Here is a 26270-nt window from a genome sequence, read left to right as displayed (position 1 = left end):
TCAACTATTAAATTAATCGCCAACTATTTTGATAATCGATTAATCGGTTTGAGTAATTTTTTAAGAAAAATAAGTCAAAATTCTCTGATTCCAGCTTCTTAAATGTGAATATTTTCTGGTTTCTTTACTCCTCTATGACAGTAAACTGAATATCTTTGGGTTGTGGACAAAACAAGACATTTGAGGACGTCATCTTGGGCTTTGGGAAACACTGATTGACATTTTTCACCATTTTCTGACATTTTATAGACCAAACAACTAATCGATTAATCAAGAAAATAATGGACAGATTAATCGACAATGAAAGTAATCGTTAGTTGCAGCCCTACTTAAGATCACTTCACATATTGTGATATTTGTTCACGTTCAAGTTTATTTATGTAGTGGTTTAAAAAACGAAACAAGTTTGTAGCGAAGTGCTTTACAGAATTGGTGATAAAAGACAATGCAAAGAATAAAACAAGACCAGAATAAAAATGAAAGAAGAATCAGAACACATAAGAGCAGAAAAATAAAATAAGTAGACATACACACACAGACAAACCCGTATTGTTGCTGTGAAGAATATTCAGCTATTAAGTGGTATGGCTTAGTTGACAGTCATCTTATCCAGACGCTATCAGCATACTGAGCACAGACCAAAACCTACAAATCCTCCCCCTCAACTAACAGGATAGTTAACCATGCAGGCAGGAGAGAAACAGGAGGTAAACTTTACAGAAGTTGGATTTTAGTTTGCCACTTTGGGTAGAGCAGCCAATCAATAGCCTGATTGATACAGAGTCGTTAGAGAGCGTGTACGGTTGCCAGCAGGGATTGATAACAAGCAAAGGCCAAAGACTGTATATAATTTATGCATTATCATCTCAAAGGGTTACCAGCCAGTGTGACATGTGAGACTTATCGATTTATCCACAAAAGACAAAGGTAAACCTTTAAATTACGTCAATATTGTACATAATCGGTATTGGTATATCTTTTCTAAAATATATAACATATTATTGTATGTATTCTACACTATAAGCATATGAAAACCTAATGAAAAAACACTGATTGTTTCTGCGCACGTCTTCACTTTGTGTAATGAATGTCGCTCCTCTCTGTGGAACATAAATCAATGCACAAAGTGTATTTCTTCCTTTTTCAACTAATTTGCCTTTCTAAACTTTCAAAAGTGTGTGGGAACGTCACTTATCTAATACAATTACTGGTAAAAGCACTTTTTTTTTTACTTGTATATTACTTTGTCATTACTGGTCATTCTAATGCTAGTTATTACGTCTATTTTACTTGGATATTGCTTAGTTATTTCCGTCATTAACGCGTAATTAAAAGGCCTGTAATTTAAAGCAGTGGTTCTCAACGTGGGGTCCGGGGACCAGCAGGGGTCCTTGGGGGGGGTTCCAGGGGGTCCCCAGCAAATTGATGAATCGTTAAACTTCACCATTATTTCATTTACAAGAAGTTAACACAGTTAGAGAATGTAGAAGAATGACTGTTTTGATCATAGTTTCACTGTTTTCTCTCTACCTACAATACAGATAGTCATGGGATTCTGGACAAAATCATATCTAACAATAAAAATATTCTCAGATTTGGGTCTGATAGACAAAATCTCATTAAATGGGGGTCCGTGGCTCTAATGTGGACTAAATTAGGGGTCCTTGATATGAAAAAGGTTGAGAATCACTGGTTTAAAGGGTTACCAAGAGCAATTTTACTGGCAAATTTTGGCACTTGGGGTGGGTGTTATTTCAGACCCTGTACTGATGTAGAAGTGATGACAGCTGCTCTCATACAGGGATGAATAGATGGGGGATTCCAGAGTGGAGGGAGTTAGGTGTTGGGGAAATCGGTGTCAAAACAGGAAAATAAGCGAGTCGTAGAGTCGGTGTGATTGGGTGGCAGCGGGACATTTCGGGTCGCTTCTTGGCATCGCCGGTGTGGAGGGAGAGACAGAAAGACATCGTGTTCCCTGCTGCCCTGATAGCAACCTCAATGAGCTGGAATACCAGGCCGGTCAAGGCTGCCCAGGTCTCACCGTGGCTCTGCTGTGTGTGTGTGTGTGTGTGTGTGTGTGTGTGTGTGTGTGTGTGTGTGTGTGTGAGCTTCCGTCCCTGGGTTTGGCGACAGAGAGGAGAGGCAAGGGAAAGGAGTCGAGCACTCGGTGATTCACTGATGACAAGATGCAGAACACGGACAGCAGATTTCTTTATTTTTTCCCCTCGGTATCTCTGCTGCGTGAGGAGAAAAGATCAGGGGGGGCCGCCTGAGAAAAATGTGGCCTTGTTGATACGGAAAGTACAGATGATGAGTAATGCTGATTTGGACGGGACGTGTTCGTCCTGCTAGAACTTACTGGCATTTCTTCAGTATGACCGTGTGTGTGTGTGTGTGTGTGTGTGTGTGTGTGTGTGTGTGTGTGTGACGGCGGGTCTGGCAGCAGGGTGTGTGTGTGCTGTGTGGTGATTTGACACCAAACACACCGTCACCTGCAGATGGTGCTGTTGGCAATAGTTTGAGCCGGTGGAGGCTGTTTTATTCAAAAGGTGACATTTAACCCTGATTGTTACTCTGCAGAGTTTCAAACTCATAACCACAAGGGTGGAAGTAACTAATTACATTTACTCATGTTACTGTAATTGAGTAGCTTTTTGTGTACTTGAACTACTGCTTTTGAGTAGTTTTTAAAGTCAGTAATTTCACTTTTCCATTCACAGTGAGCAATCAGAGTAATCTGGCTTTACTTTTGTTTGTTTGTGACCTTTATTTTGTGATTTCCAAATTTTCCAATGAAAGGAATCTAGTTTGAGCTCTGTCCTCTCTCCTTTTAGAATCACGTGGAAAAGATTTTTATATTTACTTCAGTAGATTTTTTTTACACCAGTACTTTTACTTCTACTCAGTATCGACAAAGCAACAGTACTTCTACTTGAGTAGGACATTCTAGTACTCTTTCCACCACTGCATAACCAGATTCATTCAATTACATTCAAAGTCTAGGAAAATGTCTACTTTTCCTAGAATAAAAACCTTAGCAAAACCTTAGAGTTTGCATTTATTAGGCCTGTATATAGTCTGTTGATTGCTGAAACATTTTTCTTCTTTATTTTTGTTATTAACTGTTATTAACATCTTGGTGCTGATATATCTTATGTCCTTCTAGATGTTTTTTGGTACCATGATCCTGTCTCAATAGCAAATGGGTAGACACTGGACACACTGCAGAATGAAAACCTAAATAGCTCTGTTATTGTAGGTATAAACTTACATATTCATATTTACAACTTGGCTTACTGAACAAATGTGTGGCAAAACTAAATTTAGGAAACAGAGAGAATAGGCATGCTCGACTCAAAAACATAAACTTTATCCAGTGCCGACTCAAAAAAACATAAACTATAGAAAAATGTCTGCACTCACGTATTATGTGTTTCTGAGTCTTTAATTTGCACAGCAGCAACAGCAACACACACGTTTCAGCCCTTGGCCTTCCTCAGCGTTTCTGAACTAGGACAAGACAGAACCAAGCCTCCCCCCCGTCAGACTCATGGATGACTTTGTCTTATTGATCATTTATTGTCTCCTGTCTGTCTCTGTGAGTCGGTGCAGGGAGTCGCTCCACATCGTCCTCCAGCCCCTCGGCCAGCGGCAGGGCTCAGACTGACGGGCCGTCCGACCTGCTGCTGGAGACCCCCTACTACAACTTCTACCAGCCGTCCCGCTACCCCGCCTACTACGGCAACCTCTACAACTACCAGCAGTACCAGGTGACCAGAAATAACCACGCTGTTTGAAGTCATTTTCAGGTTGAATGGTGGGTGTTTCGCTGCAGTGTGTCGGTATCTACACGATATGTAAACGTTCTCCCCCGTCCCCCCCGGCAGTAAAGTACTGTGTTAATGTGAAGTATGTTCTGGAAATGCTTGATGCTGGTCCCGCTTGTTGGTTCGCCCAGGATCTGTGTTTAACTTGGCTCGCTTCAGGAGATGATGATTATGCCACCGTTCCAAACCACTGGGCGAGCACAGTGAGAGAGACGGGTGTGTGTGTGTGTGTGTGTGTGTGTGTGTGTGTGTGTGTGCCTCAAGCTACACTGCAATTCCTAATCTCTCTTACATTGTCCTGTTACCTTAAACTGGACCTGCAGCTAGGGTTCGAACTATATGGGCTTTTGAAGGCCGATACAGACATTTTTGTATTGAACCTGCCGATACTGAATATCTTAAAAAAAATTCCATTTTCATGCCAAAAACTGCTAAGGATTCAGTGTTTCCACCCAGAATTGTATCCTTATCAGTGTTGAAAAGCCTCTGAAACAATATTTAGACCATTATGTGACACTAAAACTCTCCATTGAAATCCAGACTAATGAAATAAAATGAAATTCTTTTAGGTGGGCCAACAACTCCCACTTCACCTATTCAACATTAGGGGACACTCTGGGATTCATTAGGCCTTTATTTACAAAAAAACATTGAACAATTAAATCACTAAATAAAATGTGCAAAGAAAATAACATTTCATCGCTGGTTTCACAGTCAGAGGAATCTCCATCATATCAGAGGTGGCCAATATTAAATAAAAGCTCACTTATCCAGCCAGCACTTTGAAATACACCTTTCATTTTTCAATCTTGTTACAATCGTGTCAAAATACTCAGGATCCTTATGATGAAGATCCTTATTCTCATTCAAAAAAGGGATATTTGACTAACTTTTGCATGAGTGATGGCTACTCATGTGCAGAAATACTGTCACAGCAGACTTACTGAAGGCATTTTTATCGCTGGTCATTACATAATCTAACAGATCAGTGGCCTAATGTTTAGAGCGATGGTCCTCACACTGGAGGGTTCAGAGTTCGGCCCCTGACCAGCCATACGAAATATTTTTTAAAAATGGGACCCGAAGCCTCTCTGCTTGGCACTCGGCTTTAAAGGAGACAGATGGGTGTAAGCCTCAGTTGATGGACTGATGTCCTGTGGAAAACTGATGCTGTATGGATGCACAGTTGGAAGAGTTAGACAGTGCAGCAAATTTTATTATTGAATTTATTGAATTACTATGTTTTTTCTAACCCTAACCCAACCCAAAATCATTTGTCTCTCCAAGATCCATTTGAGTTCTTGCTTAAGAGAGCAAACAAATTGAGTATACAATGATAGATAAATACCTTTCAAATGGATTAAATATTAATATCAAAACTGAATTGAAATCTGCAGAAAAACATTACAAACTCCTTTATTTTTCTTTTCATCCAACTTGACAATAGAGGCCACTGACTGTTTCCTCCCTATAAGACTCTGGTTATAGAAGCAGGCTTGTTGCTGGAAAGTTGCCAGCTCACATTCCCGATCCGGCTGGGAAAACCTGGGCAGGGAAAGTGAACAGAAACACTCTCAGACTGCTGAGGTGCCCTGGAGCAAGGTGCTTAACCCCCCCCGCAGCTCAGGACTGCGGTTGGCCTGGTGTGAATGTATTAAACTGTGTGAACGTGAAAAGAAAACATCATTCACCAAAAGGCAGTGTGTTGAAACGTTTGGATTTATGACGACATTTATGATCTTTGTGCTAAAACTCTGAAAAGAAATAGTAAATTTTCTTTGGATGTAGTGATGCTGCTAACAAAACTGTATTCCTTTGTTTGGAAGAGATGAATGAAAGGGAATCGTTAGCATAACCTAAGAGACACCAGTGAGACATTATCTGGAGGCACACACACACACACACAACACACACACACACTCATTCACCCACATCTGTATATTCACACTGATTTATGCTTAAATGTATCTATATTGTGTCGGATGAGATGAGCTTGTGCGTGAAGCAAATTAGATCTATATTTCTTCACTGATCTCCAATGAGGTGGTTTATTTTTATGATGAAGGTTTGTTACACCGGCTCCGTCTCCAGAACCCCGCACCCCCCACCCCCACCCCCCCCCTCTCCATACCCCCAGTAGCAACATCTAGTTTTGGGGTCACTGCCTCCGCTAACCTGCCGGCACACAGCGGAGCCTGAATTGCAAAGGTTAATGGTATTGTCTGTCGGCAGAGGAACAAACCGCTATGCCTCAACGCTCAACGGAGAAAGCCAGCGCATTAATGCTAATCAGTTAGCGCTCTTTAGCATAATTTAGCCATCCCTACTCCATGAATTATGATTGGGGTGTGATATTTTTAGCAAAGTTGTCAGGTTGAGAGGGCCAAGTGCTACCGTTATTCAAATTCAGGTGCGCTAGGTACCACTTTTATGTATTTGCATAAAATACTCATTTTTTTTAAGATAGTGGCAACCGTCCCAGTTTCACTGCCACAAATGCAGGTGTACAGTTTGAACCTATAGAAGAGCTTTGTTAAAATCTGAAAAATGCTGTAATATGTTCTAGAAATAAAAGAAGCAGTTCAGATTTTTTTTATACTTCCTGAATTGAAATAGTTATCAAGACTAAATTGGTGGAAAAAGCCTTAAGCTGCTTTTCTCCTGTCACATCACCTGTCTTCTTTACCTGCCCAATAATAACGTAATAATGTTATAACATACTTGTTTTTATTACAGATTGTAGCTAAGAGGAACTTAGCTATGTTAGCTATGTCTGTTTTAGCCTTTCTATCCGTATAAACTTTTTTTTTTGTCATTTTACTCCTAGAATAGACTTATGCCAGATTTAAGTTTGTGGTCAAACAGAACCCAGAAGTGCCTGATGTATCGTTGTTTACACTAGATGAATATCACATATAGGTTGGCGTGTCACATCATTCAGCAGAAGAGAGTAGCAAAAACAAACATTCATTCATTTTTTTTTACTGCAAAATGTGCAGTAAACTAATTTAGTTCCTCAAATCGTCAAGACTAATAATAGCGATCATCACAGTATCTGTCAAAATAGTCGTGTGTATCGTTTTAGCCGTAGCTGTACATCACACCGAGGGGAAACACTGTGGTCTTTATCAGTGTGAGGCAATCTGCCTCCTCTCCTCTCCTCTCCTCTCCTCTGCTGTACTCTCAGTGGGGCTTGGCTGTCATGCAGGTGGGTAATGATAATATAAGGGTGGCGTAGAGCTGCCAGACATGAGATGGTGCCAGATAAGAGGACAGGCTGTTTCAGGGAGGTAAGGACGCCCCCCCAGGAGCCAGCAGGTTAGCAGGTGAGGTGAGAGGGGGCAGGAGTGTGTGCTGGAATTATTCCCATCAAGAAAATTAGAGATCTATAGACTAATTCATTCAGCAACGGCAAGAAGTGATAGTTCGTGTTGCTCACACAGTCTGTTCTCAAAGGATGTCGCTGGCTTTATTGAGGTTTTCGTCCGTCTCCCGTTTGCTTCCAGTGATTTTCTGTCTGCAACCAGCAACTTGAGCTCAATCTGTTGCTTCTGCCAAAATTGTGAATTGGCTTACCTAATATTTCCCCAACGCCGCCGCCGCATCTAAGACAGGCTCCAGAGATCATTATCGTCAGGTTATCTGTGATTGAGACCAGGCCAGTCACTCCTGTACAAACTCCTCTTTGGAATTTGTCTCAGAAAAAACAAAACAAAGTATTGCCCAAACCGCTCCAAAAGATGTTGATATGCGACCAGATTTGCCATTTCTGCCTTGGTGATGAGTGCAAGAAGAAAGGGGAAACCAAAACTTATCAAAATCCACCAAGTGTGGATTCAAACTTGCAGCCTTCTAGTCACATGATCAGCAAACCTTTAGGCTGCCACATCTCTTTACACAGAGTCACAGTTTACAGACTAGATTAAATTACTGGAATCATGACAGTTTAATCTTTCATATGGCTTGAACATGGAAAGACTCGCAAGATTACCATTATCATGATGGCTAAAAATGTGAAGATACTGTCTCAGTCAGGACTGCTAATTTCTGACCCATTGATTCATTCATACAGTTTTTGATGTAGTCAGAAATCCTGTCTTCACCAGTGGTAGCAGGAGTATAAACCACAGCAACAGTATAGTGGTAGTTGTAACGTGCAATAGCACATTGTAAAGAGGCGTATTAAAAAAAAGAGGAAAAAAGGTAAATATTGTGTTATGTAATACCAAAATGGAGACAGCTGTGGGTAGTTAAGTTCTCCAGATTTTGGGAAAAGACCTGCTGAGTTTCATAATCACTGTGTTCATCATTTTAAAGTATTTTGACGCACACTGCTCTTGCAATACGCCCGTTTATTTATTGAAAGTTAATGTTTCAATCCTATATTAACCCTTATCAGACTTTGAAAGATTTAAATAACTTTGAGGGTTTTTCCCTGCATTTTTAGTGTCCAAATTCTCAACTGTAAAATTTTAACAGTTTATTAAATGACAGCGTTTATAAAACCTCAACTCAACAGTCAACTGGAGGTTTGTGTATCGCTACTTTTAATGCTGCAAGATTAAGGAATAAAATAGTATTCACACCACTGTATGTTTTTATATAACTGTAAATTCATATGGTATTGCATGGAAAATTTTAAGCAATTTTGTTACAGTGTAGTGCAACCTGTGAGCACAGTGTACTGTGGTTAACTTTTTTATGTAAACATGACAAAAGTTTCCTTATGTGAGCAACTTCCAGCAAGACTGTTTTGTTTGGTGTGTGTCCTGCAAAACGCAAGCTTAGTGCACTTTCAAGATTCCAGTCCAATCTCTATTGTATTTGTCAAGGCCTAATACAAGAGCTGAGTGTAGCTTAAATAACAGTTTATAAAGCTGTCGGGGAATTGATGGTGTGGACAATACGGGGTGACATATTACAGGCTGACAGAAATCAAATTCCATAAAAGTGAAATTGAAAACCCTCTGCGAGGCGGCCTTGCTGCTGAGTAGACAGCTCGTTTTAAAGTTTTCAGAGGACTGGAGAAAGCCGGCGCCGCTTGTTGCAGTCCATTTTTAGAACAGGCCACGGACCCGTGAATTCAGCCACCACTAATTCTCTCGCACAGTATATTTTTTTTTCTGTCAGATTCGGCCGTTAAACTGCGGCCTGTAAAGGTTAGATGTCCGCTGTGGCAGACTTTACAGACAAATAGGCCGCTGTGGAAATAGCATTGGAAACAACAGTGTGACTGGAGTGATACGGTAGTGTTTGTAATCTATTTGAAGGTTTCCAATGTGGAAAGAAAGTGCTTCAGAATGAATGAAAATAAAAATGAAAATAATCACAAGGAGTGCACAAAGAATCAAGGTTTCCCAGAGAGCGATAAATTCAGTGTATTTCAATTTCAGAGCATTTTTTTCTTAGTCTACCATTGTCACCATTGGTATTATGTACATATTCTAGGCAAATGCAAATTCTACCATAGGCTGAACACTGTAAAGAGCCAATATTATTGGCAGTGTAAACAAAGGGTTTGTCCTATCACGTGTGTTTTGTTTATAAAAGAAAACAGAATAAATAAAGCATGTCATTCCTTTTCAGACTTAAACCATAAGTTACACAGGGGTCTGAAAATTTTGAATGTTTATTTTTCATCTGCAGATCCTACCCTTCCTCAAATCTATGATCAAGTCCACATTTAGTTCATTAGAAAAAAAACACCTAACTTATAAATAAAGGCACACTTCATTGCTGAAGAATGTCTGAGACTCACTCCTGTAACCTCAGCAATAATTTGTATTTTTTAAATATGCCTTGGAAACAAATCATTGGTTTATAAGGTTACATGAGAAACACTAGCAGTGTATCCTCTCGCCCAATAATAATAGTAAATGTTGGCTCTGTCTCATTTAGAAGGCTGGTGATGCAGTGTTAGTCCCGCCCTCCTTGGACACTTGTCACTCATCTTGATGTCTACTTTGAAACGGCACTGGCAAACGCAGCCAATCTGCTATAAAAAAAACCCAAAAAAAAACCAACAACACTGATGTTCGCTGTGTTTCTGAATGGATCATATCTGCTGCAGGTTTAGCTTTGCTGCACTTTCTTTTCTTACTGCTTTCTGCCATTGTCTTCTCTGTTGCCACTAGCCTCACCTCGATAGCCACAACCCGCTCCCTGCTGACCCCGCCCACATGACACGCCCACCGGAAATGGTATTCACCCCGAAAACATCCCAGCATCATTGAAAAGCAAATTTCAGGCAAACAGGGTGATTTAGGTCTGAACACACGGGGTCACAGACAGACACACACTGATAATGTATAAAATGATCAGAAAAGCCTGCAAGGTAATTGTTTGTTTATGCATTTTTACCAATGATTACCCCTATAGAATAAGAGAAACTGCATAGAATAAGAGAAACTTTTGTTTTACGTTTTTTGGTTGTCTTTGTGTATTTGTTTGTTTGCATTCCTTGTGCGTATCACTCTGACAGTGCCTTTCGAGGACTATGCTTGATGTTACGTGTGTGTGTGTGTGTGTGTGTGTGTGTGTGTGTGTGCGCGCTCAGTGTTGATATATAGACACATGTGCTATGTGTATTGTTTTTTTCCTTTTCCCTTGTCTCCAGATGTGCAATGTGTTGTTGTGCTGTGCATTGTTTTTTTGTTATTATTGAAAAAAATCAATAAACATATGGATAATGTATAAAATATCATATGGATTTATTATTTTAATATCAAAAAGTTACATATTGCAGCTTTAAAATACCCAAACAAGACAGCACCAACACTTGAAAATGTCGACATCCTACCCAGAAATAGAGTCTTTCTTGGATTTGTGACTGTCGCGCTTTGGACCTGTGATCTTTAGGAGTCTCTAATATTTTGGATGTTGTCTGTGCAATAAATTAAGACAAAAGCTTCGACCTTGTGTGTTAAATGTCCTGTGTGTGTGTGTGTGTGTGTTTGCCCGTGTGAAGCAGATGCCCCATGGCGACGGCATCCTGTCGAGCCACAACATGTCTCCTCAGTACCGCATGCATTCCTACTACTCAGCAGCCTCCTACCTGAGCCAGGGCCTGGGCTCCGCCGCCTGCGTCCCGCCCATCTTCACCCTGGAGGACAGCAACTGCTCCGAGACCAAGGCAGTCTGTGAGTGACACCCACACACACACACACACACACACACACACACTCACGCATACACACACACACACACACGCTTTCTCAGGCCCCATAAAGTTTTATCCAGACTTTATCAAGAGCGTGGTTAAGTACATCCAAGGGAGGTCTGCACTCAAGTCAAGGGCGCCATAAAATTTATAAAAATAAATAAGTCTAAAGTAAAGCTTTTTCACTTCACGCTGTATTTAGTTCTGACTTAAAGAGATAGCGGCTACACGTTAGCATGTGTTGCATTTACTGCCGATTGCCATGCTGCGTCTTGTTTATTTTCCACACCGGGAACCGGGTTCCCACGGGCCTAGAAAAATCCCTGAAAGTTTGTGGATTTTTGGAAGTCTTAAAAGTTTTTTTTAAAATGAATGGATGGTCTTGAAACTTTGTGATTTCTCTCCCAGTCTTTGCATCAACACTTCACATTCTGTGGAAAACCCTGTGGAGATTTGCATTGATACAGCAGCAGCTTTAAAATATATTATTTCACCAGGATTTCTTGACTTGACAAGATCATGAGTAAGAAGTGAGTCCTCTATGATGTCTAGTTTTGACCGATGTCACGTCTTACTCCAAAACATGGCAGTTTTGAGTCCTTGAATTTCACCAAACAAGAATTTGATGAGTGTGGGAACCCTGTGAGAATTGACATGAGTGAAATATGCACCAGGGTATCTGTTGAATTAAAGGATTATTATTTCTATAGCCCTTCATCACAAGCCTGTTTCAAAAGACTTCACGGAGCCGACCAGGATCTAACTGATCAACAATCAATCACAAAACAAAATGATGCGATACAGTATGCAACAAAATAAAACACAAGGAAAACAAAACAAAGCATGAGACACAAAATAGCATGTTGAGACATAAAGGGCCGACCTAACTACCTAGGAAGTGAAGCTGCTGAGCTACAGATCATTTTACTTCTTATTTACTGTCGACTTTTCTGTTCTATATTTCTATAAAAGATGAAACAATAATCAGTAATATCGTGCTCAGTTGTTTAACCCTTAACTCTGTAGGCGTACTGGGAACAATTTCTCATTTGCGATCGTTAATGTAATGTTAACAGATACACAACCATAGGCTGAAATTCATAGGCTTCACACTAGAGGATTTTTCCCACGAAAGAGCTACCAGACACCGGGTGTTTAGAGCAGCAAATGGAAAAGCTTTCATCAACTGGATATAGATTGAATCACTTTTGTGTTATAGAAATCAGCAAGAATAGCAAAACTGACATTAGTTTATATGAAAGTGGATTATTACTTTAAATGCAGCAGTTTGATCAGTAATCTCGAAATAGGGGAAGAGTGTTATTTGGGCAGCATCAACATCCTTCTTTCAGTGAATTCATCCCCCACCCCACCCCACCCCACCCCATCCTGCCCCGCCCCCCCCAAACACCACCAGCAGCAGAAACCCCAGCAACCCCCACCTCTCCCCCCCCTCTGCCTCTATTTGCTTATGACTTTCACCTGTCCACTTCCTGTGAGGGTCCCCAGTCCGCCTGCTGCGGTGAACCGCCACGCTCCATTACAACACAACAGCGGGTCTCCGCGGGTCTCAGCGGGTCTCAGCGGGTGGTCCCACGTTTGGTGTCGACTCCAACTCCAACACCAGAGAATAATAATAATAATGATGCATTTTATTTATATAGCGCTTTCTCAACAACACAAAGCAGCATAAACACAGCATTAAAATCAGTTTAATAGTTAAAACTAACAATACAATCAGAAATTATATTACTTCTCTAAAAAGTGGTACCAACTCCCCAAAACCGAGAAATGGGTGCCGTCTTTGCTGCTATTCTTTTTTTTTTTTTTTTTTTATAATAATACAAATAATAACGATAGGGAGGTCAGAGGTCAGAGTCAGCTACAGAATGGCAATCCCATAAAATAATTTGGTTTCAGCATCTCTTGTTATAAAGAGCAGAGAGGGGAAGTTTTCTTGGCTGTGACCACTGCCAGGTTCAGTGTGTGTGTGTATGTGTGTGTGTGTGTGTGTGTGTATGTGTGTGGTATGTTAATAGGAAGCTTCCATTGATTTAAAACAGACCCTACGACTGCAAAGGAACAGTCTGATTTTCATAAGAGACTCTATGCCGAAGATGTAACGTATTGAAAAGTATTGGGAAACAACAGTGTGTGTGTGTGTTTGCGTGTGTGTGTGTGTGTGTGTGTGCAGGTCTTGGACCAGCTGAAGGAGCAGCCTTGACATTATGTCCATCTCAGTCATGTGTCCTTATCTTATCCACAGAGCAGATAGCATTCAGTCCTGCTGTGAACGTGACAGACTGGACTTCACTTATTCTAAACAATGATATAAAAACAGGTAATTCTGTCTTTGGAAGCTATCTTTTCTCTTTGTTTTCTGGAGCTTCTAGCTAATTACAGTCTGGCTTGTTATTGGACTTATTTAACAGAAGGTGCAGTAGGTACTTCAGGAGAATTTGCCTGTTTATCTTTACATTTACATTTTACTTTTAGCTGCTCTTATCGTGACATACTGTACTTATTGTGACCTTAGTGACATACAGTCAGTGCAACAGCAGAATAAGCTTTAATTCCTAGATCTCCAAAATGGCCAAAAGTAAGGAACGTGAGGGAATATATTGCTGCGTTTTATTGAAAAGTGGAGAGACTCGTTTCAGTATGAAAAACCAAGAAGCAGCCAAACTTCCTCCTTTCGTTGCTGGACTTGTTTCGATTTGACTGAACATGGCGTGCGGCTCCGGCTCGCTCCACCAGGAGGAAATATCTGCGAGCGCTGAGCCTACCTGCCCTCCCTCTCCAGCCGGCTGCCAAACAGCGGCCCGTCAAATTTATCTCCCGCCCAGGATAGGGCTAATCAGTTGGCCAAATACAGAGATCCAAATAACCTTCAGGAGTGCCACGCTGTCCTTTCTCCTCCCCCTCCACCCCCACCGCCCCCCCCCCCCCCTCCCACTCTGCCCTCCCCCTCCGCAGGGCCCCGCTGTCTCCGCAAAATTGCCTTCTGGAGTTAGTGAGCGGGAACAGTTAAGATTTACAAACAATGATGAAGCTTGTCATGCGTCTTTCTCCATCCGTCACGGCGGGCCGGGCGGAGCTGTGGGGAGAGCCGTCCCGGTGTTCTTCATAAAAGCCAGCTCCCTGTGAAATACGCCCCCGGCCGGCCTGTTTACTGCCCCGCGCTCGTCAGCAGCCCCGCCGCCGTAAATCGCCGAGCGGGAGGTGACAGCGCAGTCCATCAAACTCCCACCCCGCCCCACACCCCGCCGCCCTCCCAACATCTCACCTCACACTACACCTCCCCCCTCCTCCGCCGCCCCCCCCCGCCCCTCTCTCTGATCCTCCACAGCCACCCGCCCCGCTCCCTTGCTAGGATCTACCCGGGGACGCTCAGATGAGCTGCCCCAAATGAGTTATGGCCATTTCAGTCTTACAGGAGACAGCTTTTGGCCGAGTCTGTCGTTGTTTATGTTGTGTTTTTTTTTTGTTTTTTTTTTACCCTTGCCTAGACTTTTTAAAATTTCAAAAGTGTTCAAAGTTTGCGAGCTGTCTCGAGCTTTCCTTTCACGTTCCCTTCACTTTCTGTGAAAAACAGTGTTTTTACTGAGTCAGTGGGTTGCGCCAGACCTCAGAATCGAGCGGCGCCGCACTGGCTATACGTTTGTCTGTTTTGTTATATTCGTGTCAGCACAGCGCGTACAGTAATTTAAATGCAAATCAGAGTGTTGAGGTATTGCAGATGTTAATCCCGCTAATCGATAGACCTGTGTGAGCCCATTAAGTTAGAAATCCATTACTATCTTTCTAGATGATATTCTATTGATTTTTCTCCCTTCAATCCATACTGTACTGTACACCAAGTTGAGTTACTGCGTATAAACTCTGCCGTCCCAGGTCCGCCGCCTCCTCTGGAAAAAAACGACAGAGAGATTGATGTCAATAAGTTTCTTTGTTTCCCATGTAAAATGGGCCTTACCTGCTTTCAGATCAAATTACTTCAAACTCACACTTGCTCGCACGCCCACACACTCTCTCTCACACACACACACACACATACACAGGCTTAAAGAAGTCCCTTGACACACACACACACACACACTATTATACCTGCACACGCCCGTGGCCACACTAATGCTGGAGTTGTCAAAAAGGCCCCTCACTCTTTGGGATTTATCGAACCCAAAACAAATCACACTTCTAACCCAAGGAGTGAGCTCTCAAAAGGAAGTGCTGTTTCATGTCATGTAGCAGCCAGAGTTCATTTCCCTGGTCACCGCCGAGCCGAGCCCATCGCTCAGCTCACTGTGGTGTTTCACCTCAGGAGAGGAAAGCAAAGGCTAGATGTTTTTGAGAAGACTCTTGGTTTTAGGTTATGGTGTAGTGTATTCATCTTGACTATCAACGCTGTTTAAATCTGGCAGGTAAATGACTCTTTATGTCATTAAGCTATGGTACCTCAAGTATTGCTCATATGGTATTTTTTTAACACAGTTGGCAGTCCACTCTCAAGTTTATTATTATGGATTTTCTGCTCTATTTGATAGTATACAGTATAGAGAGTGTGTGAGCACATGGTAAATACCTTAACCCAGTGGTTCTCAACGTGGGGTCCGGGGACCACCAGGGGCCCTTGGGGGGGTTCCAGGGGGTCCCCAGCAAATTGATGAATCGTTAAACTTCACCATTATTTCATTTACAAGAAGTTAACACAGTTAGAGAATGTAGAAGAATTACTGTTTTGATCATAGAGTAGCTTCACTGTTATCTCTCTACCTGCAATACAGATAGTCATGGAATTCTGGACAAAATCATATCTGACAATAAAAATATTCTCAGATTTGGGTCCAAGAGACAAAATCTCATCAAATGGGGGTCCGTGGCCCTAATGTGGAATAAATTAGGGGTCCTTGATATGAAAAAGGTTGAGAATCACTGCCTTAACCCACTAAGCTGCTGGAACACCCTTAGTTTAAAAATAGTGTTAATATAGCCTACCTTTTTTATTTATCAGACAATAAAGTAATAAGTCATCATTTGATGCCGTTACTACATCAATGTTACCCCAGACAAGTGTATCTGCTGGAACATGCTGACAATGAAAACATCAACAGCCAAAAATTTGCTTTGTATTAATGACAAAGATGAGACAATATTGTTGGTAACAGAAGCAGTCCCTCCACAAAATTTGAATTTTGTAATGTCAAAATTTTGTAATTTCTTTGCGAAAATCAATTAGGACTCGCATATTTAGCTCAGAAAACATCACATACTTTAAGGGAAAGATGCCTTAAAGAAGACAAGATGTTGGAGTTTTACAACAATATGGCTGAAATAATCACTGAGGAATTACTATGCTCTGGAGGGACAGGGGCCAAACTGTAAGTAAGAGCCAGTAGCAGAGAAATTGTCCCCAGAGGGCTTCAGTTAACCTGCGGCTGATTGAATCCTCCTGGATAGAGCCAGCAGAGGAAAGCTCCTGCCCGGCCTGTCAGCTGTTCCCCAGCCTGCCGGCCTGCTAACTGCCCTCCCAGCCTCCGGCGCTATGGATGGGCTAAATACCAGTGTAATTGTCTGCTCAGGGCACAAGCACCGTTGTAATGTGTTGTACAACACCACCATTAACACCAGCCTGGGGCTGTGGAGACATTAAATGGCCGGGGCTGTGTGGTTTATGTCCTCTTCCACTCTCTCTCTATTTCTCTCTCTCTCTCACACACACACACACACACACACACAGTCACACTGTCCAGCTTTGAGAAGCTTGAAGAGAAAAGAAAGGGAAAGTGCTTAACACTGACTTATATTACAGCTTATGCTGTTTATACGTGTAGCACAATGCAATCCTCCATGGATATTCCCATTGTCCTGTGTTCCCACACAGTCTGGTTACACAGTGAATCCATTAGGTGACAAGGAAACGGTATTTCGATAGTGTCTTGCTTCCGTAATTCGGCGTATTTATAGTTGAAAAAGGATCTTTGGGTGAGACATAACACGGGGAGAAACTGTCCAAAACTGTTACGAACTTCGGATTCTTTAAAATGAATAAATTTCAGGCACCAGGACGCAACTATAGTATCTTAGGAAAAGGAAATTTGGTTCTTAGGGACACTTTTAAAGTTGTGAAGTTGCAGGTTTTATGTGATGGAGGGAGGGCAAAGAAAGTAGTTGTTAAAATGAACAACCATACACTAACTTGTTAGGCAAGTATCAGATTAAGATGTACTGTATGTCTGGCCAATCAGCATCCCAACAATCACACTATCACAGCACTATTTTAACATTTAAAAACATTTAATCACAGCATGAATACCTAATCACAAAATGAATACTGCATAGGGCTTGTATGGAAATGAAATCAGTGTGTAAAATACAGCTTCACTCAGTCATAAACTGGATGCACAGTACTCTCCTCTCCTTTTACGCTCTCCATAATGTGGAAGTTGTTTGACTGATAATAATGTGCATACAGCAAACTGAAATTTTAGTCGGTGTAATAAAGTTGGGCAAGGTGTCTTCCTATCTAATCATGCTCTTGTAGTCACTTTGCTTGCTTGCATTGCTGTGAGCAGCAGCGGAGGCTCAGAGCGGATTGACAAATGATGTTTCCCTGGCAGCTCTCTGAAACAGCTGAGCGACCTGGATAAACACATTTGGCAGTTTTAGCACCGCGAGAGGCGTCCTCCTTTCCATAGCAATATATTTCACTCCTCTTGTGTCCTTTACTTTGGCATTTTTCTTACCCTGTCGACTCACAATGAATCTCTTGTTTAAAATGTAATGATAGAAAAGTCCCGCAAATATTGATCGGCCGCCTCAGCTCATTATTGTATATCCATAACTTTTCGACGGATCGCGTCAAAAGGCCCGACGATAGACTGACAGGCCATTTTGTGAGTTGATGGGGCACAGTAGCCGAAATGGAGATTTAGCATAGGGACGAGGGCCGTGTCACGCCTCTCCGGCAGTCATTTCCACTGGGGACAGATTGGTTAACAATGCAGGAGCAGAGGTTCCTCTCTGCTTAATTAGCCTTTGACCTCCGGCACTGATGCCTTCTGTCAGCCTGCGTTGGCCCTGCATCTCCACAACAAACCAATAATGGGGATTTAAGTGTTTTCTGACCCTCGGTGATGGCTGTGTAAAAGACTACATCCCTTTGAACAACTGTCTCAACAGCTCTCCATTTGGAAGATGAGAGTGAGAAATACGTGGAAGATTTTACTGCACACGCTATAGAATGAATAGGCCGAATTTATGATAATGCAAAAACTATTATTTGACTCTATATTTAGTTCAGTGAATAAGGTGTTTGATGTGGCTTGAAATTAGCAGCAGCTCAGGCATCGCAGCCAGACTTACTGTAGGAGCAGTTCAGTGTCGGCACTTGTGGCATTTGCTTCTCCTGGCAGTTACACTTCTGAAGCCTTGAAAAATGTATCTGGTGAGCATGTACCCTGTTCTTAGTAAAAACCACACAATCAGCTTTAAAATGGATGGAACCGAATCAGATTTTAGTCGAGTGACAAAGTGGCTGTCATAGGTTCTAGGTGTTTTGGCACATGCCTCACATGAAGAAGAGCACTTCTCTCTGGCTGCCTTCACTTCACTGCAACTGAAAATGTCCCAATTAGGGCTATTATATCGATATCGTGATATGAGACTAGATATCGTCTTAGATTTTGGATATCGTAATATCGTGATATGGCATAAGTGTTGTCTTTTCCTGGTTTTAAAGGCTGCATTACAGTAAAGTGATGTCATTTTCTGAACTTACCAGACTGTTCTAGCTGTTCTATTATTTGCCTTTACCCACTTAGTCATTATATCCACATTACTGATGATTATTTATCAAAAATCTGATTGTGTAAATATTTTGTGAAAGCACCAATAGTCATCCCTACAATACTGCTGCAATATCGATATCGAGGTATTTGGTAAAAAAATATTGTGATATTTGATTTTGTCCATATTGCCTAGCCCTAGTCCCAATTCTGATTTTTCATTCACATGTGACACAGATTTGATTTTTTCCTAATCATTATGAAGAGCAAAAAGCGTCACAGAGTCAAATTTTTTCAATTCCGATCTGGACCGCGTGGATATGTGGCACAAAATCAGGTCCTTGCATGCGACTTGTATTTGAGCGCTCAATTTGGAATTTGTCAGCGTTGCCATGACAGTGAGTAAAACTGACATCATTCACCTGAAACAACGGTCATAGTCTTGGCACCATGGCAGCTTGGCTGAGCAGCGTTAGCATGGAGGACAACGAGACACAACAAGGGACAGAAAGACAAATATCGGCCTCGATTGGTATTTGGGAAGATTTAAATTCAATCAAAACTCAAAGGCACGTGCTTAACTTAAATGTGTTGGAAACAAGCTTGAGAAGTGTAGGTACAAAAACAGATGACTTCTTTTGTTATTGTTACTCTGCTTGTCTTTTCAACATCACTGTCAGTTCATATCGGCATCCGACATGAGTTAAATCCTAGAAGAGATATGAACAGCCATCCAAAAACATCAGATTTGAGCAGCAGTTGATCATGAAGGCCTGCAGTGACCTGGACTCCACTGCTCAGTGTTCAGTGCTCAGCCTGGTGTGTTGAAAGCCGCCTGCCTGCCTGCCTGTCTGCTCTTTGACTGAGTTTTCTGGACCATTAAGTCCTGCCGCTGGCCTAATGATGAGCCAGACGCCCAGAGCGGAGCGTCCGTCTCTGCGAGGGTCGTCCTCAGCCGGTCCTGGACCTCCACATGGGACCCTCTCTCAAACTGGCCAGGGACAGTTTTTTTTTTTTTTTAGACACAGCTCGTATCATTTTAATGGGGGCCATTTCATCTCAGGGCAACCTTGTCATGTGACAGGCAACTCTTCATTCCTAAGGTTGAATTTTTGCTCCTGTGATAACAGCTTCCACTAAGTCCTCTTGGATAGCATTGAAACACTCAGAAAGTTGATTGGTTTTCGGTAACTTTCAGGTTGTGCACTGAACAATGTCACATTGTGTTTGAGCATTAGTTACAAATATTAATGCAATAACTTCCCATTAATGTAATAAACCATTAAGATGATAACAATTTGCAGCTAATGGTGTAATAATCCTGTTAACATACTAAATTTCCCATTAATGTAATGATGTAACCTACCATTAACTTTTTCCTGTTAATGTAATCATTATTACATTAGGTTTTATATATAAAATATTTACATATAATGCTAAAGCACTGTGAGTGGCAATGTAAGCTGTTCATAAGGATCACCAGCGACCTCTTCTATACACATTCATCCCTTTTTAAATTTACTATGTTAGTTAATAACCAAATGTGTGAATGGATGACAGTTGTGTATTGAATTTGACTGATATCAGTTCAGTTATTATATTTTTTGAAAACTTAAAATTTCAACCTTCCTATTAAAGCAATAAAGCACAATAATGTTACAAGTATTATGAAAAAAATGTTTTTATTACATTCATGGGAAATGTATTATGTTAATGGGATTATTACACTATTAGCTGCACATTTGAATGATTTATTGTGTTAATTGGAAGATTTAATTGTAAGAAGCATTAATTGTTTTCAGATATTGTCACACACTGTTCATGCATTAGGGTCTGTTAGATGTTTTACAAGCTCTCTTAACATGAGGCATCACTACATCGGTGCAGAATCGTGTGTGTGAGTGTGTGTGCGTGTGTGTGTGTGTTTACTTAAGTGTTATCTACCCACATGACCCTTGTGTACGGTGGATGAGTGTAGAGTATGAGACCCACAGAAGGAGCTTATCCCTGCTGGATCAGACTGAATTACCATCTCCTCTCACATCTGGGCTTTTGTTCCCCTCCTTGGCAGCGGCAGAAATGATTGCGCCTTCATTCACTCCCTCCCTCCCTCTCTTAACAGGACAAGGGGGAGGTTAAAAAAGCTTCCTTTTGTTATTCCACACAAAGACTGTTTAATAGTTTGGAAATCTTATATAGAGTGCTGAGTGACTGGGAAAAGGGCAAAAGTTCATTTATGAGAATAAGCTCTCCTTCAACGTCCCCAGCAGGTAAAGTCTCTCTTGTTACACAGTCGTTTTACACTTTTACACAAGCGAGTTCTTGTCTGATCTCCTGGCTTCCACCACAGCCAAGAACATGGCAGAGGAGCTTTGATAAACTGTAAAATATCAGTGTAAAGACCTTATCTCTGTGTGGCATTAACTTCACAGTGTTATCTGTAACATTTCAGCCACAGCACTGAGCTGTCACAGCAGAAAAATATAAGTGTCTCCTATTGAATCTGAATGAGCTCAGTAATTTGAGCCTCATTGTGGCAACTGTTGGCTGTTAAGAATAAGAAAAGATATTAGCTTTTGACACTTGCTTGTTCAAAACAGTTTTGTAGATGCACAATAGATAGATATTAGATATAAGTGCACTTGGATCAGATATTGGGCTGCTTATTTTGATTTTTGCTTCTAGAATTAGCCAGTGTAGGTGTGCATGTCTACTTGATAACCAGAATCTGAATCAGAAATACTTTATTTGCCAAGTGTAATAAATTTGCAGAAATTTTCCTTGGTGACATTTTTGCTGACAACTTACTGTGCGTTCACATGGCGAGCGACTTGGCTGATGGGTCGCTCTATTCTGACCAATTGTGGGCGGGGCCAGAGGCTCCAATTGTATTTATGTAGCAGTCGGCAGCTACAAAATTTTTAACAGGCAAATTGTCTATTTTTGCTGTTTTGCTATTTCCTTTCATAACGTTGCGTTGATGAGTTAACAAAACTAGCAAGCTCTAATTAGGTAGCATTAACATATATAAACATCAAAAACTCAAGAAAATGACTTCAGAGCTTACCATCGACCCCAATGGTAGAGGGAAGCTTTGAACGGCTGGAATCAACTTCTCATCCATTTTGCTCTTGCCAGGCAGAACTGTTGTTCATGAAACAAAATCCCATCAGTAGGGAAACACGGAAGCATGGACCTGATTGGCTGTTGACAGCCGATGACAAGTTGAGCCTTGGCATCTGACAGAGGGCCGTCCATACATCAGTTTCCTCTTGTCGCTCAGCTCTACAGGAAATGAATGAGCTGCTGCTGACTTGTTAATCATGTTTCTCACAGTGTGAACACAAGCTTAGTTTCACACAACTTACTGACATGCCTGCTACAAAAGCAGCAGGATCTCACACACAGTGCAGGAGGACAGTACAAGACATACAACTGATAGCTGCTATACTGCTACACATATCACCGTACATACAGTAGGTCCATTCACTGTCTATGTAGGTTACATTTTATGTCAGTATGGTCCGATCTTAGGACACCTGCTCAAATGAAAACAGCCTTTCTTGACGACCATTAACTGAAACTTAACCTGCTTGGAGAGTGTATCTGAGCGATCATTGACAAGAACGAATGGAGTCTATTCATATCATTACCGGGTGTGAAAGGCCTAATTGAGAACAAGCCTCTCTCTGATGTTTCAGCGCGGCGACATTAATCTGTATTAAACGAGAGAGCAGAGGACAGTCAGAACATGCGGGCCGCGGCGTGTCGTGATTTAACGTCCCCAGTGAAACTAACGCGTCCCGTCACATTCAGCCTTTAATTACATCATAGATTTGCTGCTGATGAACAGGCAGAGAATTAACAGTGAACTGGCTAATTCACAGCCGCTGCCCCTGACCCCCTTCTCCCCCCCACCCTCTTGGTATTATTGCTGTACAAGTAGACCGCTGGGAAAAAAGACCTGTGTGCACTTAGCTACACAAACATTAGTATTAACGATTGGGCTGCCAGTTTGGAATTGGTGACAAACTGCAGACGGGCAGAAATCGGAGTCCGAAACCAATCAGGAAGTTAATGAGGAGAAAAATTACTCTTTTTTTTTTTCTCCCCTCCTCCTACCACTGCTGAGGAGGAGAGAGAGAGAGAGAGAGGGAGGGAGAGAGAGGGAGAGAGGGAGGGCGGTACATGCCGAGCGAGCCTGAATGAAGCCAATCAAGTCAGAAGCATCAGGGAAACTCAGGACATCGGCTCTCGTTAATGTCTCTAATTGAATTATCGTTGTGTAGGCCTGACTGAAGTGCTATTCTGATGAAACATTAAGATATGTGTGACACTGACACTGTATGATTATTGGAGTTCATATGTGTGGAAATGTTTGTACTTGCCGCTTAGGTTTCCTTTCAACATTTAAACTTACATTTTTGGGTGTCGGCTGAGAACTTGGTGGTCAAAAATCTCAGAAAGCAAACATTATGGATCTTAAACTACATTTTCACTAATGATCCAGCTTCTAAAATGATGTCCTCAGTTATTGTCTTTGCAGCCACATTTTTTTCAATGGTCAGCTTTCCTGTTCAGGACCCAGATGTCCATCTGATGTCTAATGATCCAACTTTGTTCTGTTCTGCCTCTTTTGCTGTCGTTTTTGGACAAACAGCTAGGGTTAAGCCATTAGAAGGAGTAAACAACAGTGAAATAACAGTGGAATAAAAAATATCTGAGTACTAAAATTTTAAATCTAGATTGTTATTCCATTGGTTAGTTCTTCAGTGCTTTATGTCATGTAGATGGATAGTTTTAAATGAGGATACTAGGATTAAAAAAAATGTCACGAAAGTCCAGAAAGAGTAGTTTAATTAGTCTACTGTCCTGTGTTGTAGCATATGTACTGAAAATAAGGTCAGTAAAATGCAGCTTTGCAATATAAAACCTTCAGATGATACATTGAGTGTCTTGTTACAGGGGCATGTAATAAACCCTACTGTTATTCAAAGGGGAAATGCCATCAGGTTGAAGAATTCATTTTAGTCCCATGGTTTTAAGACAATCCAAGAAATATTTTTGAACATGAACTCTCCCAAAGCCAGTGTCCTACATCCAGTGTTGAAAAATATAGGAATGACATCCATAAACTTAAAATGAGTGGTGTTTCCCTAAGTGCTTTAGATCTTTAACTCTAGGAAACAAAGCTTACAATTCTTATCAATCAATTAGCCAAAATATACTAATTGCATGAAAAATAAAACCTGGAGTAATGTTATTTTCCAGGAATTCAAAAACTACATTTTCTTTCAAGAATCACTATTCAAACAGATGAACCCCCTGAGCGGTCTTATAGCTTGGCAGCAGCACAGTGTTATTAGTTTCTATCTGCTGTACCTGGAGAATGAGTGTTAAAATGGCTGGGCGCACATAGCTCTCTCTCACGTTTACTGTAAAAGAGCTTTCACGCTTTCATTTTTGTGTTTACTGTCTTCCCTTTTGAAAACAAGAATGCCGGGCGACTCAATCTGCTATAAATCCCGTGCTTTGGTAAGAATAATTTTATATTGTGGGTCAGAATCAGATGAATACAGCACTAACAGAGAGGCCCATTCATTTTGGAGCGCTGATGTATTGGATATGACTCTCCTGGTTTATCTGTCTCACAATAGTATTTCTCTTCTCCCTTTTTATTTACTCGCCTTACGTAGACGTTTTTATTTTATGCGTGCTGCTGTACTCTGTACCTATCCTAGAACACGAGGCAATATTAATTTATCATATTAATGACTTTGAGGAGTATCCAAGAAAAAGATTTGTAGCCCCGATACCTGCGAGAGACTTGAGGTCTATCTGTTGTTTTCCAGTGCATAAGCATACTGTTCACACTGGGACAGCATGCTGTGTTTTTCCATTATGTTTTTTTTTTTGCATAATTCAGTTCGGTAAAGGTACATTAGAAGTGGTAAGGTACCCAAACACGTCGCTGGTAGGGATGTTGATCTCACATGGGTGACTGAAAGTTACACCATCAAGAAGTATTCCAATGGAAAACCCAAAAATATGTGTAGTATCTATAGTAGTAGTGTCTTCACTGCATAAAAATACCAGGCCAGGTCACAATGATGCCTCCATTCAGAGTAACTCTAAGTCTTTCTATCATTCATATTCTGATACTTGTCCACATAAATCTTTTGTCTTTCTTTGCTACCGTCTGATTTCCTGCCTTTCTTAGCAGGATGCCTTATCTCTGTCATGGAGAAATGTATTATACCTCAACTACTTGTTTTGCACAATGTTCCCAAATCCTCGGGATGATTGATTCATTTTGATTCATTTGTCCAGGTGAGAACAGTGCCAATCAAACTCATGTGGCACCAAATCACGGCACCGAGACTTCTGAAAATAGTAAAATAGAAATAAAATAAAAAGTCTCAGTCCTCTAACAAGAGAACTGTGGTGCGGTCTGTTAGGGGTGAGAACTTAATTCAAACCAACTACAGGAAACAACCCCAACACGGGTTTATGGGTATAAGAAGACCTTTGATGACATCCGATAGTCAGCAGTTCCTCATGCTTGGAAAGCCTAGCATAACAAAATGAAGTCTGGACTGATGCTCATATTCAGCTGTCTCTTCATGTGTTCTTAACTGGTATGAACAACAGAAAAGGTGAATTACAGCAAGGAGCGCAGTCCATCATTCTTAGCTAAAGTCCCTTGCAGGATGACAGGTCACCAAAACTCTGTCCAATAAACAAGCTAGTTGTGAGTCATGTGACTTTTGTTTACAAGCCCATGTTTGCTTGTAATTTGGCAGTGTTAACCTAAATGAACCAAATACAAAAATGCAACAAAGTCAACTTTTCCACTACAGTTTGGACCAAAGAAAACAGACTGTAGTGGAGTAAAATAATGGATCAGATCAATACACTTAGTGGTGAAAAAGAGCCATGAGTGCATTCCTAGTCTGAGACAGCTGCCCTCCTCGTTGCCTGCCTCCTCAGTGCTCTTCTCATGTGGATCTGCCATCAGGACTCTGTCTGTCTTGTTTCCTGCAGCCTTCCTGCCCGGTGGCGGCGCTGGCGGCCACGACTCCACCATGGCCTACCTGTCCATCAACTCCCTGGTCAGCTCCGATGGCAAGGCGGAGTGCGAGGCCGGCGCCGAGTCGGCCAACTTCACCGTCAACTCCATCATCGACGGGGCGGCCAAGTGAAGGATCTGCGGGGAGGGATAGCAGACGGATGCGTACGAGATTTATTCTGTGATAAAATCATTGTGTGATCAGTTGAGCAAAAAAAGTTGACGTTCTTGCAAAACAATTTTGTAGTTTGCTGTTGCTGCAGATTTCTCTGATGTTTCTGTGCAGGAGACACGAAGAGCTAAAGTTCGGTCGCCGGTTGCCGTCTCAGTGGGTCATTTCATTCACTGCTGTAGTTGTTGAGCCTGTGGATCAATGTGTGCACTGGATTCAAAAAGTTCCTAGATTTAACCAGAGTTGTTTGGGGAGCGTA

At 41.5% G+C, this 26270-nt stretch overlaps 1 protein-coding gene across 1 annotated transcript; it reads left to right on the top strand.

Moving 5' to 3' along the window:
• Positions 1-3603: 3603 nt before the first annotated feature.
• LOC139659396 (doublesex- and mab-3-related transcription factor 1Y-like) lies at positions 3604-25972 on the top strand (the record flags this gene model as incomplete). Its single annotated transcript, XM_071537648.1, has 3 exons — positions 3604-3770; positions 10795-10966; positions 25815-25972. Coding segments are annotated over 3 exons (497 nt in total), but the record flags the coding sequence as incomplete, so codon positions are not given.
• Positions 25973-26270: the final 298 nt, after the last annotated feature.

Source organism: Centroberyx affinis, unplaced genomic scaffold, assembly GCF_046629955.1.
Source record: "Centroberyx affinis isolate AG114_WGS23_722 - 3 ecotype Tasmania unplaced genomic scaffold, CSIRO-AGI_Caff_v1 ptg003092l_1, whole genome shotgun sequence".
In the NCBI taxonomy this organism is placed as follows: domain Eukaryota; kingdom Metazoa; phylum Chordata; class Actinopteri; order Beryciformes; family Berycidae; genus Centroberyx; species Centroberyx affinis.
This window is presented reverse-complemented; position numbering and strand designations above follow the sequence as displayed.